This window comes from Perna viridis, chromosome 1 (assembly GCF_037379345.1).
Source record: "Perna viridis isolate PV_CMFRI_1.1 ecotype Kerala chromosome 1, ASM3737934v1, whole genome shotgun sequence".
Classification (NCBI taxonomy): domain Eukaryota; kingdom Metazoa; phylum Mollusca; class Bivalvia; order Mytilida; family Mytilidae; genus Perna; species Perna viridis.
Window position 1 is genome coordinate 10,747,995 of NC_142445.1, and position 19,923 is coordinate 10,767,917.

Genomic DNA, 19,923 nt, shown 5'->3' on the forward strand with positions numbered 1-19,923 from the left:
CTGACTTTATAGCTGATCTGGTCCAAAAGAAGGAATATCGTTTGGCTAGATCCTTTAATCCAGGTTTCTGCTATATAGATGACGTATTATCTTTTAACAATCCTAATTTTGGGGACTTGATACATCACATCTACACCGAAGAACTTGAGATAAAGGATACTACTGACACTGTGAAGTCAGCCTCATATCTTGACCTACACTTAGAATTCGATGGTAACGGAAAACTACTGACCAAACTTTACAACAAACGTGATGACTTTTCATTCAGAATTGTCAACTTTCCATTAATCTGTGGCAACATCCCTTCAGCACCTACGTATGGAGTGTTCATATCACAACTCATAGGTTATGCCAGAGCTAGCCGAAACTACACAGACTTTTTGTATTGTGCTGGAACTCTAACAAATTGGCTTCTGGAACAGGGTTATGTTGCTACAAGATGATAGTTATCACTACAGAAGTTTTATGGTTGTCATCATGAACTCGTGGATCGTTATGGTGTACCCATCTGCACCATGAAAACTGATTTATTCAACAGGTCATAGCTTTCCATTCCTCGTTTGTCTACCCCAGACTTGACTTTTTATGAGCAACTCGGCAGGTGTTTCTAGAAAAGCAGAGGACGCTTACCCTACCGGTACACCTGGTCCATGCTCCCAGTTTTTAGTGGAATCCGAGTTGCTCATTTGCTTTTGTTACTTTGTATGTATGATTTTAGTTACTTATGTTCTTTGTTGTGCATGTCTGCTTTCCTTGTCGGGTCTTTGTCCCTGGATTACATTCTTCTGATTACTGCTATAACCTTGGCTCCCTTAATTACTCTTTCAATACATAATCAAGGAAACCAAAGCTCAGGTGGTTATGTAAAGAATGATGACTAGACAGGGAAAATAGACACACACAACAAAAAACATAAAATAACCAAAATAACACGTACACAGAAACAAAAGTCCATAAGCAACATGGACTCCACTAAAACTGGGAGTATGGACCAAAAGCAATGTAATCGATTAAATTAAAATTACTTTGTCAAATGTATGATTAAATCAAAGTAATGATTACAGCATTTCTCAAAGTAATTGCTTAAATTAAAGATTATATTGGCAAGTAATCATGATTACATCTGATTACAATGAATTTGCAAATAACCATGAATTAACTGAAAGGTTTGGAACATTTTGTATTTTTCAGAAGGCCTTAAAAAGTATATTAGAACATCAACTTTCACAAATTTATTAAACCAAAAAAATCTATAAAATATATACAAGTTCAATATAACAGTTTGTGACTTTCACTTGAATTTTTAAGAACCATTGCACTAGATCATCATCAATCTTTGAACTATATGGTTATCCATAAATACCATTTGAGGCTTTAATATTTCCATTGTAATCAAAATGTAATCATAAAGTAATCAGATTGAAAGAGTATTTTGAAAAGTAATTGATTAAATTAAATTACACTTAATCAAATTGTTTGGCTGATTAATGATTACAATGATTACTTGAAGAAATGTTATCAATTACAGCTGAATAACGATTACAATTTCTGACCATAACGATCCATGAGTTCATGATGACCACCAAAAAATATTTTTAATGATGACTTTAATCTTGTAGCAACATAACCCTGTTCCATAAGCCTACTTGTTACAAGTCATGGTACACAAAGTCTACATAGTTTCGGCAAGCTCTGGCATAACTTATATGAATTGTGATATAAAAATTCCATACACAGGTACTAAATGAACATTGTCTAAGATGTAAGGAAAGTTGACAATACCATATGAAAAGTATCCTGTTTGTCGTATAGTTTGGTCATGAGTTTTCCCTCTCTGTATGTCAAAATACAATGTATGAGGTTGACTTAATCAATAGTGTCTGTAGTGTCCTATATCTCAAGTTCTTTGGGGTAGATGTGATGTATGACATCCATGAAACTAAGATTGATTAAAGTTATAGACAGTACATCTAATATTATGCTGCATTTCTATTTTTTGTGACATACTACAAAAGTGCAACATTTTTATTTAAACTAATAAATGGTAGACAAGTAAAATTTGTTAGTTGTTAATCTCCTTTAAACAAGGTGTTATTTGAATATGGTATTATTTTGGATTATAGAAATTTAGTCAAAAAGTAATATGTATAACTTATCCCTACTAAGGGGGTTAGTCATTTCTTCTAGATTCTCTTACCTGAAGGGCAGGAAAAGCTTCATATTCAGGATCCTCTAGAGTGGATACAATTAGTTTTACATTTGCCTTGAATAGTGTTGGAAGCCATGCTAATTCTCTGGCATTGTATGATGGATCCATCTGGTCTAAAGAATCTAAAATAACCACTAACGGGTCCTTCACTTTGAACATAGTAGCCTTTAAGGCTAATGAGGCTTCCGTTAATTTCTGGAGAGAAAAAGAATAAAAATATGGAAAATTAATAACTAAATATTATGAAAGGTAAATCTACTGTTCCTCCATTCGATACAAGTCTTCTATGAGATCTGCTATTGATAATATTTAGTACCGTACACTTCCTAAATCTTTAATTGTGGTTTCACTGTTTTCCTGTGGTACAAGTTTTGAAGAACCACAAAATCAAGAATCCAAGGAACAATTATCTCCAAGGATGAGCATCAACTATGATAAAATTACTTAACATGTCATAAATCTTGGTAACATTCAATTGTCATTGTGGCACAAGCCTTGTCAAGCATTCAACATCAGGTTACCACTTAATTAAACTGCAAGCAATTGTTAGTCCAAAATAGCCCTGAGGATTTACAAATTACTGTGAGCAACAATTACTCAAATTTTGTCATTACGGTTGAAATTGTGTACATTCATAATTCAATAACTGCAAGATTTTCAGTCAGTTGCATTACATGCAATATTAAAACTGTTGCAATTATTTCAAAATTGACTGTAATTTTAACCATAAATAGATTCCATGAATCCTTTTATATTTCATCTTTCCACCTTTATGATCGTCTTAAAAGTAGCATTAGGTAGACTTGCTTTTTTTCATATCAAAAAAAGAAACCTACCCACCAAATAACAAATACATTTTCTTACATTTGTGTTTCTTAAAGGATCCATGGTTTTGGCATGTCTGATGTGTGTTACTAAATTAATCAGCAAGTCAAACAAGTTTGAACTTTTAGGTGTAGTACCAAGAAATCTGAAAAGAAATATATTTTTAAGTTCCTGCTTACTACCTGACACATAAATATGCTGATTAATGCAGCCAGGGATTGACACTAACAGTAGTCTGGTAGTCCTGTGCCACCCTAATTTTGGAGAGGACTACTTGCAAAATGTTCATGGTAGTCCTATGGGCTATCTAAACTTTGTCTCATTATTCATAAAATCTAAGAACAGGACCGTCACTACTGTCTGTGGACTACCTATTTTACCTCTGAAGTAGTCCTGTTGAACACCAAGCAAATGAAGTTAGTGTCAAACCCTGGCAGGAAGTATTAGTTACTGAAAATAGGTATGGTGTATAAGTCAAAGAAACAACAGCTCCATCAGGATGAAAAAGTCAGCTGAAGGCCACCCATTGGTCTTCAATGAATGACAAGAAACCCTCATACCACAGGGCAGGCTGTAGCTTATCCCAAAACAGGTACAGCCAAAGAGTTGCCCCTATTTACCCAAGTTATTGGATTAAACAGCTATTTTCGGTCGTTCATGCATGTATGAATGGATCTTTTTGAAATGTGTTGAACCAGTAAATGTATTTATAAAAACTAGTTCTGGGACAATTTAATTTTGGGGCGAATTTATTGGTAGTTAGATTTAAAGCATTTACAAGTTTCTTTCCCCAAGCTGAAAATTACTCTCTATAAACAAACTTGACCAGTAAAATCAATGTGGATGTAATAAACTATTCTTACGACTATATTATGCCGTTTAGTTTGTTGCCACACTCTTTTGAACTACACAGAAACCATATCAGTTTCAGGTTGACTGGCCTTCATGCATGTTTGAACGATCTGGCAAAGTTCATGCAAGTATGAACTTTCTGGCAAAGATGTTCTCGACCAATCAAAAATGGCTATAAGCATGAAGAATCTCATGATCAGAATTATATAAAAATAAACTAAAAGTGATATATTGTAATATTCTAATATCATAAACTGAACTTTGCAACCAATAAAATCACTAAGATATGCCACATATTGAATTATTAAAGCCATATGTAAAATTGTAATACATTCTTAGAATATTTCAACTGTTTTCTTCATATGAAAATGGGCTTTATTAAAGTGAACGAAACCAAGGTGACTATTGCACCCAAATTGCCAAATAGCCTGAGCCCTACTTAAAAAGCAGAAGACTCTTACTGCTCATGTCAATGTTATACTTTTCCTTCCCAAAGCAAAATCACTTTTGCCTACAAGTATCACTCATATATACAAATTACAGTGAAAAAAAAAAACAACTATCACTTCATTTTGAATTTGAACAAACTAAAGATAAAAAAGTTTTCCACCTGCAGAGAAATAAAATAAAGTAGTCAATATGTTTAATTTTATTACTAAATGCAGTTATTCAATACTATATGTTAATAAATATGTAATTTCATACTGGCCCTGTTATACGTTTGAGGTCTGTCATATTGGTTGAGGTGGTCATATTAGCCAAGAGGCATCGCTGAGGGCCAATACGGCTGTCGAGGCCAATATGATTGACCGAAACCTATAACAGGGCCAATATGAAATTACATATTTATTGACAATTTTATTAACCAACTCAACTATTGGATTTGTAGAACAGTTGTTTTCATGTTTTAGCAAGAACATGTAGGTTAATTTGCATTAATCAACCTTAAGTATCCTTTTGTATAAAATGGAAGATTTTTGTGTTTCTGCTCCTTTTAGTCCTATTGATCAAAGTTCCTGAAATAACACAATTCTGAAAGCACATTTTTGATATACAAATGAGCAATTGAAGATATATTATGCTCTTTTGTTTTAGACATTACAATAGGCCAGGTGTAGTAAATTATTGGTTTGCATATCATAATTATTTTGGATTCCTTTTTTGGTTTTCTATGTGCATATTGTTTGATTCTAGTTTGTCTTGTTTATGTTACATAATGAATGCTTTCATATTTGGTCTGAAGCTCCTTAGAGTTTGTGATTGTATTTGAATGACATGTGGAATCAAAATAAAGTTTTCTTACCTTATTTTAAGTTTCTTATTTGTTTGGTAAATTATATACATGTTAAGGTACATATGCATAAATAATCCAGCAGGGTAATGAAGTTAGAATATCTAATTCGAAATGGCGGTTTCAAACGACCAGAAGTTCTTATGCCGTATTGGCTCTGGTTTGATCCATATTGGCCCCATACAGATGCCCGGTTTGAATTCATATCAAATGATCAGTTTTTGACATATTTTAACATATTTTGGATAGTTGGTTAATAAATAGACATAAACAGTTCATATATAAACTACATACTGATGAGGCTTAGAATTATGGGAAAATGCATGGCTGTGCCAAGCATTTTCACCAGTTCAAGCCAAATTTGTACATCAAAGTTTTTGTAAAGTCAGTGAACTGAGATGTGATTTCCTCATTATCTATGTTTTTCTTCTCAGTACATCTAGGCAAAAAATCATACTAAGTGATCCAATTTTTTTACTCCCATAATCATAAATGGTCATATTATACCATATTATACCTAATTACAACAGTTCCTTTTCCCTCCATCCATTCGAAGGATTTCTTAGCTATCATTGCCATTAAAGATGTTTTACCACTACCAGATGCACCATGGATGACCAAAGGATAGGGAGACTTGCCTTTTACATATTCCTCAGCAATCTACAAAGTGTTAAAACAAGGCACTCATGAAGTTAGAATCTATGGATGTTCATAATTTCACAAGGTTAATTGATGTCCGGCGAGATGTAAATATGGCGGCTCGACATAACTTCAAAAAGAAAGTAGAGTTAAAATCCCTCATACTAGGCTCAAATGTTTATTTTTCGCAAACTCAATAATGAAATAAAAGTTTAATATATAACAAACATCTTTTTATCAATTAGTATGGAACAATGAAGTGAAGTATGTTTTATGTAAAATTTTGATTATTTGTTTATAATCCTAGTCTAAATGGTCTCAACAAAGATATACATATTAAAATATTTCAGTTTATAAACATGTAGATGTATAATATAAACACAGACTAAATTATCTCCTCTTGAAAATCAAGATAACTGAACATTGCACTGGAACATTCAAAATTAGATGTGATTATCATACTTTACAATAAATTTAATATAACATAACATACATGTGATTCTGATAAGAAATTCTACATTACAGACACATTTTCTGGCTAAAAACTATAAAAAGGTTAAGACAGGGTCAAGGCATTAGAGTAAATAACAGCAAGCCATGCAGCAAAGAGGGATGGATAAAATGTATCACTTTAAACTACTGTAAATTGGGATATTGCGGTTTCAGTTCTATTAAGGTTTATTTAGGTGCCTCTCTAAAAAGTGTCAAAACTAAACACACCAAAATAAAATGTTTACAAGATTTTAAAGAGCCAATACATAGTAGTGTGTTGATAGATGCAGACAAATGCAAGTTTTATACATGAATATGTATGACTTAAGAAATAAGTTGTTACAGATTTGAAATAAAAATTAATTATTATAAGTGACAGACAACAGTTGCCTGATATTTACATAACCATTTAAATTATCCTTCCTTTAATCCAGATAAACTATGGCAAATAATCATCATTGGTAGCATCAACTTTTAGGATGATGAAGGATTGTTTGTTTCCATTGTTAATAAATGCCAAAATTAAACACTTACCAGTCTGAAAGCTACCAAATTAAACATGCATATTTTGATAGAAAACTGTCAAAATCCCAATTTCCAATAACAAGCCTGTCAGGTACTATGTATTACAGACATTGAGGTATTGTCTGTGTCGAAGAAGAAATTCTGAAACTGCCCAATTTACCTTCAGGATATCCTCTTTCCCTTGAAAATCAGCAATTTTTCCCTGACAGAACAAAATATGCTGTTTAATTTCTTCCTTAAAAGGAAGGTCCATCTTCTTCTGGTCCTCGGCAATGATACCATCCACAAGCTGTTTTAACTTTCTTTCTGAATCTTCACAGATCTTTTCAAGGTATGTGTTGTGCTCTTGGATGGAGGGATCCAAGCCTTTAAATTAAAATATTTTTAAATGTGCATCAGTATCCACTGCCCAACCCCCCCCTTTAGACATAACTAGAGGCCTTAAAGAGCCTGAATTGTTCATCTGGTCAAAAATTGTCTTTTTAGCTTTCTAAAGATGGGCTCTTTACACTACATGAATAATTTAATCAATAAAAAGCACCTTAGTTATTCACCTGGTTTTCATATCATGAAATAAATCTCTCATAGTCATTATTTTACTCTTCAAGAGGAATAACTCCAACACTGATCAACAGATCATTATGAAATTTCTGCATACGTCTGTCTCACCATGTAGATCAATTTAACCTCATGAAAATTTGGCTAAATCCATTGGTTTTCGAGTTATTATTACAATATCTTCAATTTTTAGTAATTATGGCCATGTTCTTCAACTGATCAAAACTCTCCAGACATAGATTGTTATGGATATCCTAACAAACATTCATGGTATGTTTGGTTGCAATCCATCCTACTAGTAGTCTCAGAGGAGAAGATTTTCAAAGTTTGAAATGTAAAATTCTGGAAAAAAATCCATTTCAGGACCCATAACTCATCCATCCATCAAAAGGACTTTCTGAAAATTTTGGCATAGGTCCAACTTATCATGCTGAACAATTTTACCATTACTAGATTTTAGCTAAACCCAAATGTTTTCGAGTTACTTGCAAAATTCTGCAATTTGACCCCTATGCTCTTTTTTAGTAAAGGTGGCCATGTTTTTGGGAGATTAAAAATCACCATGCACAGATGGTTAAAGATGTTCTATAAAACATTCATGCCATGTTTGGTTACAATCCATTAAAATGTTTCAGAGGAGAAGATTTTCAAATTCAAAAATATAAAATTTGTATAAAAAAAATCCATTTCACGAACCATTACTCATTCAACTTAAGTTACATGTACCTTCATCATGCTGAACAATTTTACTCCTGCCAGATTTCAGTTACCCCTACCTGTTCTTGAGTAATTTGCAAATTCTTCAATTTGACACCTATGATTTTTAGTAATGGTGCCCATATTATTTGCCAAATAAAAAATTCCCAAACACTGACTGTTAAAATACTCTATACAACGTTCATTCAAAGTTTGGCTACAACCTGTCCAGTAGTTTCAGTTGAGAAATGGATGACTGACACAGTCAAGGCAATAGCTCAAATGGCCCTTCATGCCAGGTGTGCTAATAAGTGAATGCATCGTTAGTTCATTAAGTTAAATTACCAGGCAAAAATATTTGAGTTATCCAAGATTTGAGTCATCTGAGGTCAAGTTAAACCCAGGAATATATTGATATGAGATAGTTTCTGCTTTTAAATGAATTGTTGTGTTGGGACATTTACTTCCCTTTAAAAAAATACTTCACTAGTGTATTCTTTGTTGTCTTGAACATCATTTCATGAGACATTTTCTGCATAATGTATATAAGTTATGTTATAAATTCTCAGAGACTTTTAGTGTTTCAGGGGAAAATCTTGTATATTTTTTCAACAACCAAAATGTCATAGTCACGTAATATGTTGCTTTGAATAACCTAAATTAAGGAATGTTGTCAAACCATGTACACTACATAATTACTACAATAAAAATTTCAGATTCACTAGCAAAACAAACTTAGTCATTGAAATACATCTGACCGTTACTATCATCTGTTTGGCACAAATCTAAATCAGCAGATATCATTTCAACATATAAAATTTCAGAGTTTATCAGATATCATTGTTGGCATGAAACCCAAGTCAGATAAAATCGAGGTCCTTTTTCAGTGTTTGGCAATGGACAGTAAACGTGAAAAATCATTAAAATAGTATTTCAGTAATTTTTAGCCATTCTATGAATTTAACTCATGAACTTGAGCCCCTGTGAGTTCATTAACCTGAACAACCTATTGAAGGGACTGATTGAAAACCTTAAGTTATACAAAATTTTGATTGATCTGATTTCAAGTTATCAGAGGTAAAATTGTATTAGAGTAAGAGGAGTTATACTGGGACTGCCAAATAAGTTTCAAGTTAACCAAGATTTTCACTCTCCAGAGTTTGATAGATCGAGATTCGAATGAAATTCTATTGTAATGAGATAACAAACTAGAGTCTCATTGAGAATCTGACCTTTATCATGAAAAATAATGTAATTTGATAAGCAATAAGTTCTCGGACTGGTTGGTTTCCCTAGACAGCATAACATACTGTTTGTAGGTAATATTTCACAAATCACCAAATTTTACACCTATCAAACTAACCTGCCATAAAGTAGGCAATTTTGTACAAACTAATTTTGCAGAACGTCTTTTGGTCCCCAGTCTGTGATTAAAAAAATAGCTAACTAAAAATGTTTGATTAAGGGTCAAATCTTAATTTGGATTGGAATTCATTAGATATTAAATTATATGAATTGTTTGTTTTCTCAATTTTTTACCAGCAATGCTTTATGCTGCTTAGTGGTTTATGCAGAATATAATGCCCAAAAGTTAGTTATAGTGTATAAAATTAAGTAAATAATTCTTAAATATTAGAGACTAAATGGTAACATTACTGTCTTTGTTATCTTTTGTCAGATTTCTGTAATAAAAATGTAATTTCTGGCTGAAATATGGCAGGAATGTGAATTGTATCCTTTAGAACATAAATATGCCTAAAACTGTGCACCCAACATTATAAGGGTCATAACAACTACAAAGGTTGCTTGAGTAAGCTGAAACTTCATAGGGATGTGAACTGTATATCTATTATCATATTTCATAAAAATATTTATTTTCTACCATAAAATGTTTCCAAATTATCATTTAAAAACTGTTAAATCTGGAAATTTAAAATAGTCAAAAAATTGGATCCAGTTATACTGGTTCCTCTTATTATTTTCACCATTACCAGTCTTTCCATACCTACTACCATTTTTTGTAAAATTTGAAAAAAAAAAAAACTGTCTGACCCTATTTTCTATATGTAGCTCTTGGTTTTCAAACGAATTAAATGAATTTCATAACAACCTGAACAGTAGTTTTAAAAAGATCATATTAAGAGGCACACGGACTCAAATACCATGGCCACCATGTAATTGTTTGAGATAATAAGCAGATATTAGGTTTAGGAGAACTATTAAGGCCATAAGATAACAGTACTACAAAGTATTTTTTACCTCTCTCTTGCCAGGACACTTCATATGTCAAGATATTCTCTGCAGGTAGTCTCTCTGACATGTCTCTTTTAAGGTCATTCATTAAATGGCGTATCATATCAAGTTTTTCGTCTGGTCCATTGCATTCTACAGAAAATAGTTAAAAATAATATGAAACCCTTTTTATGCATTTCATCTGAGCACATTTCACATTAGGATTCCTCCAAATCTGACAATAACACATACATTACTAATATTATGAATTACTGTCAACATTTTAAAAATCAGAATATTTTAAATTATTGAAACAACAGTCTCTGTGTTTGGTCAATCACAGGCCTTGAATTCATTTAGCAGAGATAGTATAGAGGCAAAAATATTTTCACGTTAGTATCCAATGGCAACTGAATAGCAGTACTCACCGCAGATGCCAACTGACTAAAATCAAAACTAGACTGTTTATAATTGTTGCAATAGACCATCTTGAAAAGTTTGAATTTTGACCAAACCAAACCAATTTTATAAATTATGCAGGGGTTTCAGTACTTTTTTACAATGCAGGTACCTTTTGTTTTGTAAGAAGTACTTTTCATCATTTTGTTTAATAAAAATGTATGAAATTTTAAAATTCTGGAGGTACCTTTCAGTAGTTTAGAAGGGTAACAGTACCTGGTACCGCCTCTTAATGAAAGGCCTGATTATGTGGAACCAGAAATAATCAATTGTATAGTGCCACCCATATAATATATCATCATTCCTTTCTAGTTTCTTTCATATTGGTTTAAAAGTACTAGTCTGTACTTGAATTTAAAGTCTACTGTGGATTGATAATAGAGATTAGGGGAGGCAAAATGACAGCGAATGGCTCAATTATGGTAATGAACTTTGACGTGAGTAATGGAACAATACTTGTAATGAACTTTGACCTGAGTAGTAGAGAAAGGGAGGTAAAATGCCAGCATATGGCTCAATATTCGTAATGAACTTTGACCTGAGTCAGATGAAAAAGTAGTACTGGACAGACAATTAATTCCAACAGATACTTGGATTTTGTGCAAGAATATCAGTAAATTAATTACTCAGAGTGCAGTGTATTAGAGACTTAAAAATCTTTGGAAATTTTGACAAAATGATAGATAAAATATAATATATACTAAAAAGAATTATTTCAGTAGCAAATCCAGTGCCAGTTTCAAAGATTATTTTGGTGTTCCAGAAGACATTTAGGAATTATCAACAGAAAATGAATCACACTTTGTCCCCTGATATTTTCTGTGGAGTGTCACTAGTGTATTCACGTTGATTTGAGTGGTTCCTTACATTCCGATGAATGATATGATCCAAGTTATAACCAAAAATGTCAGTGAAAAAATATATAGAACTCTATGGAACCAATAATTATGGGTCTGTGGCCATACGTTCACTTTGACTATTGAAAAGATATATTATGTGAACTAATTTGGGAACAAGTTTCAACAGTAAGAAGCTATATATTGGTAAGTACAAACCTTCTCCTCTTTGTATAATATTATCCAAGTGTTATAGTACAATAAAACTTCCAAATACAAACACTATTTTAACTTTTTGCACTGAATAAAAATACACATAGACTCACATGATTAAGTTAATTAGACAGAATTGACAGTACAATAATTCAATAACTTCTGAATCACTTCCAATGGTCATTTATTATAGGTATAAACCCTAGCATATCAAAGAAATTTATAGGCAGCTAACATAAATTGCTCAATTATGGTACGTCCAAAAATTAAATCGTCATTTTAAAAAACATTGGGGTAATAAAACTACAAAATGTACCAACATAATGCTTAATTTCCAGTTGGTAGCTAAATACTATAGCAAAAGCTCTTCTGAGTCTGATTTACTTACCAGCTGCAGGTAAAAAAGTCTTTTTTTACCTCTAAAGAGCAGTAACTCTTATAAGTAATTGCCATACAACCTAATCTCTTAGAGACTTAATAAGGCCATGCAATAAGGATTTATATCTATCTATTACAGTTTTCAAGTCACAAGCTAAAACCCACAAAATTCATCCTTTTTAGTCTTTCAAAGTGCTCTAATTTAGTATAATCCACTAAAAGATTTCAGAAGAGGGCAATTTAATGAAAACTTTGCAATAACAGATGACAAGTTGACAACAGATGATGAAAGCTAAGTTATGACAACAGCACCCATGGACCTTTGTTCAAGATGAGCTTAAATTAAAGAACCTTGCTCACATATCATGCCCACATACTGGACCCTAAAAAATTTTCAATATGCAAGGCCTGTAATGTCCATGGAAAGCAGCAGAGTGGAATGAAATCTAAACTTGCAACTCATGGGGTTACTCATATACCAAAATTCAGCCCAATATCAGCAAGGGTTCAGTAAAAAAAAGTGCAGAAACCTGTTATTTCTATGTAATCCCTAAGTCCAAAGGTGTAATGACTGTAGAAATCAAGTGTTTAACAATTTTCATACTAACATGAAAATTACTGAATGCAAATTTATTATTGCTTATTATTAATGTTTGTCAATTTTATTACAAAATGCAATGTAGAAAAATTACATCATGGTTCTGTAAAAATTTGTATATCAAAGCTAAGTTCTATTTTTGGCAGTAATAAAGCCTTGCAACAATGACTAAAAATTCATAGCATTATTGTTCACCTAGCTAGCATTCAACATGTTCAAATTCAATATCATGCACAGATATATCATTGCTGTGGATTGACCATTACAATAACTAAATATCAATACATATGGTTTAAGATTTAAAAAATACCAACAAAATATAAATACATGCACAGAAAGTCCTGATATTTTTAAGGAGTACCTTCTCATCAGCAGCATCAGATTTACTACTTTAGTTAAACTTACATTATTCAATGATTCCTAATACTGGGTTAAGTTTTTGTAAGTTTAAAATATAATCCTTTGACAAAAATATAAAAAATACTTTCTTCTGGTCACTCAGTGTTCTTTGAATCAGAATGAAAATTTAGATTTACTTGATATATTTTGTATTCATGATTAAACTAAGTAATGTCAATTCACAGCCAATACAATCACCAACTGTATAACTTACTATACCACAGTTATATCCTGCATTAAATAAAATTGGAAAAAAAATGAAGTACACATTCTTGATGTTTAAGTTACTAAAATATAAATAATAAACATTGTTAAAATTCATCAATCTTTTCATGTTAGAGCCACAGTTACTGCACAGCATAATAGTTGCTTTCTTCAGTATCAGAAATAAAGTTTACACTTTTATGGTGAAGAAATTTTTGGTAAAGTTTATACTTTTACAAGTAATTCAGGTTATCAACACTACAGAACAAACAAACTGTGTTGGTCATATAGAAAGTTATTTTGGAGGCTGTAAAATTTGGAGGTTTTGAGACAAAAAGGTGTACAAAAATTTTGGCATTCATGATTTCGATGGATGCTTAGTTGTGTAGCCCAAAGTAAATATTTTAAGGTATTTATTTTGACATTTTCAGAGAGACAACTGAAATACATCAAAATGAGCACTCCAGGTCAGAATCTCCCCAAGTTTTGGTATGTCCGTTTTTGGTACAGAATAAACAGTAAACAGACTATAAATGAAATTAGGTATTATGAAATCATAAACAGAAAAAGACTTTTGAAAACATTGTTTTTTTGTTCACAGCACTTACCTGTAAATCTAGACAGTTGGTATGATGGTTGTTGCTTGTCAATGTCTGTTATGTTACGTCTCACCCAAACACACTTTTTGGCCACATCTTGTTTTGTTTTGAGCACACCAGACATGATTTCCGCATGAGTGACTGAAATGATATAATATTCAAAATCAGCATATCATTTTTTGGTTAACACTAATAATGGCAGTAGTAAGTAATATACACAGTTAAATGAACAAACAAAATAATTCTAATTCTAATTCAGGAATCTTCTGTTAATCATCACTAGAAGTATTCTAAAATATTACCTGACACTTTAAATTTATAAGCTTCATCTGAGGATAAGGCTTTCTCAGCACCAGCAATTAGTGTATCAAGCATAGCATCACTCTCCTCCCACCACTGTTTCTTGGCCTCTGTCTGCCTGTTCTTATCTTCCTTAGTGACAAAATCAGGGAGATTTGCACTTATAGGCTGTAGTATGTACATTGAAGGAACACAGTTTTCATCTTTTTTGTACCATCTAAAACAAACATACATTGTAAAATTGCATGTGTTGAAGTGCCAGGTATGCCTTATATGTATGCAATATCACAAAATAGGAAATTGATACTGGACAGAGACCAAAATGGCTTAAAATATATACCCCACCCAGGTAAAACCACATACCAAATTTGAATTTGATCTGTCAAGAGGCAATGATTTTAGTGATGAAAATTTTCTTTCATTCCTTATTGTGAAAAATGGCAAGTTCCATAAAGCACGATATTTATAATGAAAAGCAACAGAAATTTGCTTTAATCCCTACATCCTTGAAAACTCAAATTATTTTAACAAGTTTTAAGAATGACAACACTCTCATATACTATACCTTTCTTCTTTATTCTTTTCTATTAAGACAGAAACATCATAAAAATAAAAATATATAGATCTTCAATGATATATGGTCCATTTTACCTATCTTGATATCTTACTTCGATAACAGTTCTTTTTTATCACTTGAATCAACATGTTGTATTATTTTCTCGTAGTTATCAGCATTTATCTTCCTTGGTAAAGTCCGGTACCCATACTTATGTGACAAGAGTGACTAAAACAAATTTATTATAGGCTTAAAAAAATGATAGTTTTCACATTTGTCTTTTGACAGAGAAAATTGAAGTTATTCAAATTTTTTTTTTTAAATCAAACTTAGTTTGTAAAACTATACATTTTCAATTGAGGTATGAGTTTTCCTCTATTGTTCATTTATTCATAAATCAATAAATTTGAATGAAGTTTCCATTTTTTAGATGATTTTCCTTTTTTTTTAATTTGGAATTACCCGATACACTTTTCGTCCAACCAATGTTTAACACTTAAAAATGTTAATCAACATACAAAATATTGTTTTTGATACTTATATTCCATTGTAAGGTAGTTTGAGGATGAAATGAACAACTACACATTCTGTATTTTTCACTACTTTCACAGTCAAGAAAAATCTGTGAAAATAATTTCAGGCAAAAATATTTTTCAATGTATAATTTGTTTAAGACAGTAAGATGTCTGACCATGAAATTAATACCCAAACAAAATGTTTGAACCAGCATTCATAAAAATAAAAAATTCTACATTGACAGTACTCTCTAACAACTTCACATTCCTGACTAGTATATGTGGTATAAATCTACAAACCAGAAAATTTGGCCCAGCTGAATACTTCTGACAATTGGCGATTTCTTGAAGACATATTTCTGTAGTCATGTGATCATTAGTTGCCTCATCTCGTATTCCCCATCTCATGTCAACTATCTGGAACTCAAATCCTTTCTGTTGGCAGTAAGCTTTAAGGTGAGGGTAAGTGGTCTCCATCATTCTATTCCTCTCATATTTTGTATCTAAAGTGGGAAAAAATATACAAACAACAGATTCACAATGTAAAGTTTTGCTCATAGAGTTTTTCTTTGAATGTTTTCAGACTTTATGCTCCATAGTAACCATAACTACAACTATACATTAACATTTTTATGTATTTTCTACCTTAAGAGGTAGATGAAAAAAATTATTTGCCAATGAGAATCTGTTTCATATTCAAATATGAACTTGATAGAAAGTTAATATAAAGTTATCCATTTTCATGTATTTTTATAACAAGTTCATATTTAAATACAAAATAGGTTCTCATTGGCAAATTATTTTTTTTCATCAACTGCAGTTCTATGCTTAGAAAAAGCCAACTAGACCATATTTCTAGTTTTGCCATAAATTATAGAAGACTTAATGCATTTTTATTACTAATAAGTTGGGTAACAGTTTTTCATGTTTATAATGTTTTTACAAGAACATCTTTATCTATGCTTTTTTCTATAGTTTTCAAATTGTTATCACTATAATTACATGTACCTGTAAATGTGCTACTAGTAAAAATCCTGATGATTTTAGCAGGAGATGATATTTCTTTTGACACATTACCCTGATAGACCGCATCATTTCTTACACTGTTTTCTAGCACAGACATGGCTTCCTGTATCATCTTCATCAGATCATCACTCTGTTTCTTCAAAGCATCTAAGTCTTTCATTGCTTTTGCCTTTTGCTCCTCAGACAATTTAGTTTTATTTGTTGTATCATTTGTTTCAGTTTTAAGCACCTGCCCTGACCCTGATGTAGCTGCTTGTTGTTCTGTTTCTTTCTTGGTTTCAGCTTTAACCACCTGTCCTGACCCTGATGCAGTTGCTTGTTGTTCTGTTTCTTTCTTGGTTTCAGCCACTGCAGGTGTGGTTTTGCTATTATTTTGTCTGTTGTCATTTGTAGGTATGCTTTGGGAAGCTGTGTTAATACCAGACTCATCCTTAGGACTACAATAAGATAAATACAAAACATGAAGCTTTTCCATTTCATATGAATGATGAAAAATGTAAGACCCCTTTCTCACAACTAGATTACACAATATTTGATTTTGAGACATTTACTGATACATTATATAAATCAATAAAATAAAATGACACTCCTACCCCAGTAAAATAGGTCTCAGTAATGCTAAAGGTTAACTCACAACACAGTGTGAAAGTAATTTTTTGGTTATTAAAATTATTAGCATTATTTGCAATAGTCCAGGTAACAATGGGAATTTTCAGAATTTCATATTTTCTCTCAGTCAATTCTCAGTAATGACTTTTCATATTTTAAGACTTTTCCATTTTGACTTGTCAAATTAAGCAATTTTTTTAAAATGTCAACCTCTGAAATTTGCCTTAATGTGTACAAATATGCTCATTTTATTACACATAAATTGCACATATTACCTGTTATACATTTATAATGAAGATATCCATGTATCAAAAATATCAACAAGAACAATTGCTAAAATTCTTCATTGATATTAAAATAATAACTAGTGGCTCCATGCTCCACAGAACCAAAATAACTCACATGAAAATATTAGTGCCAAAGGATATTCATTTGATTACACAGAACAAATAAATACTAAATTGGCAGACATGAGAATGCCATATAATGTTGAGTCTCCATTTGTAATATCTCAGGATGGGTGCACAGCACTGATTCCAGGAAAAGCAGAGCAATATAAATTAATACTGCTCTGGTGAGGGGCCAAGAAATGAACCCTACTCCCTAAAAAATCTCACTAGGTACGGGCGCAGCACGACAAGGGTTAAGGTAATGTCAAATTACCTCTGATTCTGTTTACCAAGAAAATTTTGGATTGTTGATGATAATTGACCAAATTTCCCACCCAATTTTGCATCTAAAATTCTTTAAAAGGTTATTGCTGCTACAAAATCTTTGCTTATTTTAAAATCCATGAGAAATTACCTTTTTTTCAATACTGATTTTGAAAAACTCAATGACCAGTAATGTATTTGTTAACAATTTTGAAACTAAGAAGAATTACATTGAAATTATAAAACTCTTTTTTTATGGAGAGCATATTTCCTACTTGAGCTTGATGCTCTTAATAACACTCATATAAAAAATAATTAGTTATCAAATTTAGAAGAAACAGATTTTACAGAAGGACTGTACATACCTGTAAGGGCTAAATAAATATTAGCTATATGTATTTAAGCTACAAAAATGTATATTAATGCTTTATTAAACCAAGCCAAACCAAGGAATGTATTTTTATCACATCTACAATTAACAAAGACTCATCCTATTATTATCAAGAAGAAGCAAAAGTTCCACAAAGCATCATGACTGTGCCAATTTACAGAACCAGATTGGCTTATACATAATGCATGTCCAAAATCAGATTCCTTTTCTTCACAAAACTTTATTTGACAGGTATGATGATTATAATGTTTTTGTTTAAACGAAAATGATAAGAGGACTTAACCAACTTGAATTGAGTATTGTATGTAGAACGCACAATAATGGATTAAAGGGCTAATTTATAATTCACATAGATGAAACTTACATGTGCAAGAAATATAATAAAAGTCATAGAAAATGGTAGGTCAGGATTGAATGGGACAAGTCCTTCCCATGGTCAATATCTGCAGGACCTTTTTGCCAGCTAAATTCTAGCCTCTGAGTAATGAAAATATAGAATTTCATCATCAATTTCATGTTCTGGCATCTATCACAAATTACATTTGGAATTGTTCAGTAGCATCATTGGTCTGGAGAATCATACATATAGGAGCAGACACAGGTTTTCAGGTTGGAAGGCGTAAACAGAATTAAGGACTGAGGGAAATGGGGCAAGAAAATTAGGCAGTGGGTAGATTTTGTGAAAAATTTCATACAAAAAAAATACTGCATTTGATTGACCGTTATATGATATACCCATGGCATGTTGTATTTATTATCAAAACGCACATGCTTAATTACAAATCATCACATAGAAACAACAAATCAAATTCATTTTCAAGAAAACAGAAAATTAAATTTAAAGGTCTCAGTCTTGTATTCTTTGCCCCATAGGCTTCTACAGTAAACCTCAAATTTTCATGATTTAATAAAAATAGACAAGGAGTTTCAATCTAACTTTTGACCATGTTTCTCCATTAAAGAAATGTCAAAAATATTTTTTATGTCGATTTTAGAAAAAAAAAAGGCACAGGCTTTGGTAAAAGGATAATCATTTGCGAAAAACAAAAACAGGAAAAGCTAAAAAGAAAGAGCATTATATTTTTCAGCCTCCATGTTTTGATGTACACCCATTCATCATGAATTATAGTCATGAGAAAGTTTTTCAATAGGCTGCATAGGTACTGACAATTATTTAAAAAAAATATTGTACAATAAATAGTAGTACAGCGAGTCAATGAACACTTGCTTTTTAAGGGAAAATTGGAGTAGAGGTGAACCCCCAACCAGAGAGTCCAGGAATCTATTTAAAAAAGCTATATGCAGTATTTAGTGATATGTTTTATATGCTTCTGTCATAATCTGTGTCAAATAACTGAACAAGTGCCTGTGTTGGAGTCACTCTGGCACCATTATCATCATAATAAATTTACAGGCACGAATAAAACTGTAAAAAACCTTTTCAGATGTGTCGTTGATCCTTTTGTCAGAGTCTTGTCATTTGGCTGCCCACCTGTAGAAGGTCCACAACCCATTCTTCTAAGGTATTCCCTGTACATGTTGCAGGATCCTAACAGGGGTGTATTTGATTCATCCTAACGAACTGTCAACATCGATCGCAGAACATTGGAAAGATCGTGACTATGTTACATATAAAAAATCAATCACATTTGAAAGCAAGTGTTTTATCAAAAAGTCTTTTGTTTTAATTATACCCTAACTCAAATAATTCAAGCATTCACCGTCACCGATTCTTCCCGACTCACGGTCGGATGTAGGGATCGATAGTGAGTGGAATATAACGACTATTATTCGGGTTAATTATCACCCAGAATATTTCGCGACCAAGAAAGAAGCGTTTCCAAACATTGTTTACATTAGCCGTGACT

The 19,923-nt window shown here is 31.9% G+C and overlaps 1 protein-coding gene across 1 annotated transcript in view; it reads right to left on the minus strand.

Annotated features, from left to right (window-relative positions):
* LOC148627219 (NACHT and WD repeat domain-containing protein 2-like) overlaps positions 1 to 19,643 on the minus strand; it is a 54,324-nt gene extending 34,681 nt beyond the window's left edge. Inside the window, exons 1-11 of the mRNA XM_088569784.1 lie at positions 19,493 to 19,643; positions 16,385 to 16,839; positions 15,677 to 15,879; positions 14,974 to 15,089; positions 14,308 to 14,522; positions 14,015 to 14,146; positions 10,347 to 10,472; positions 6,994 to 7,199; positions 5,695 to 5,837; positions 3,074 to 3,179; positions 2,198 to 2,404 (exon numbers count right to left, since the gene is read on the minus strand). Coding sequence (XP_088425910.1) covers positions 2,198 to 2,404; positions 3,074 to 3,179; positions 5,695 to 5,837; positions 6,994 to 7,199; positions 10,347 to 10,472; positions 14,015 to 14,146; positions 14,308 to 14,522; positions 14,974 to 15,089; positions 15,677 to 15,879; positions 16,385 to 16,839; positions 19,493 to 19,593 — 2,010 coding nt within the window. The 5' untranslated portion in view covers positions 19,594 to 19,643. The remainder of the gene's footprint in view (positions 1 to 2,197; positions 2,405 to 3,073; positions 3,180 to 5,694; positions 5,838 to 6,993; positions 7,200 to 10,346; positions 10,473 to 14,014; positions 14,147 to 14,307; positions 14,523 to 14,973; positions 15,090 to 15,676; positions 15,880 to 16,384; positions 16,840 to 19,492) is intronic.
* Positions 19,644 to 19,923: the final 280 nt, after the last annotated feature.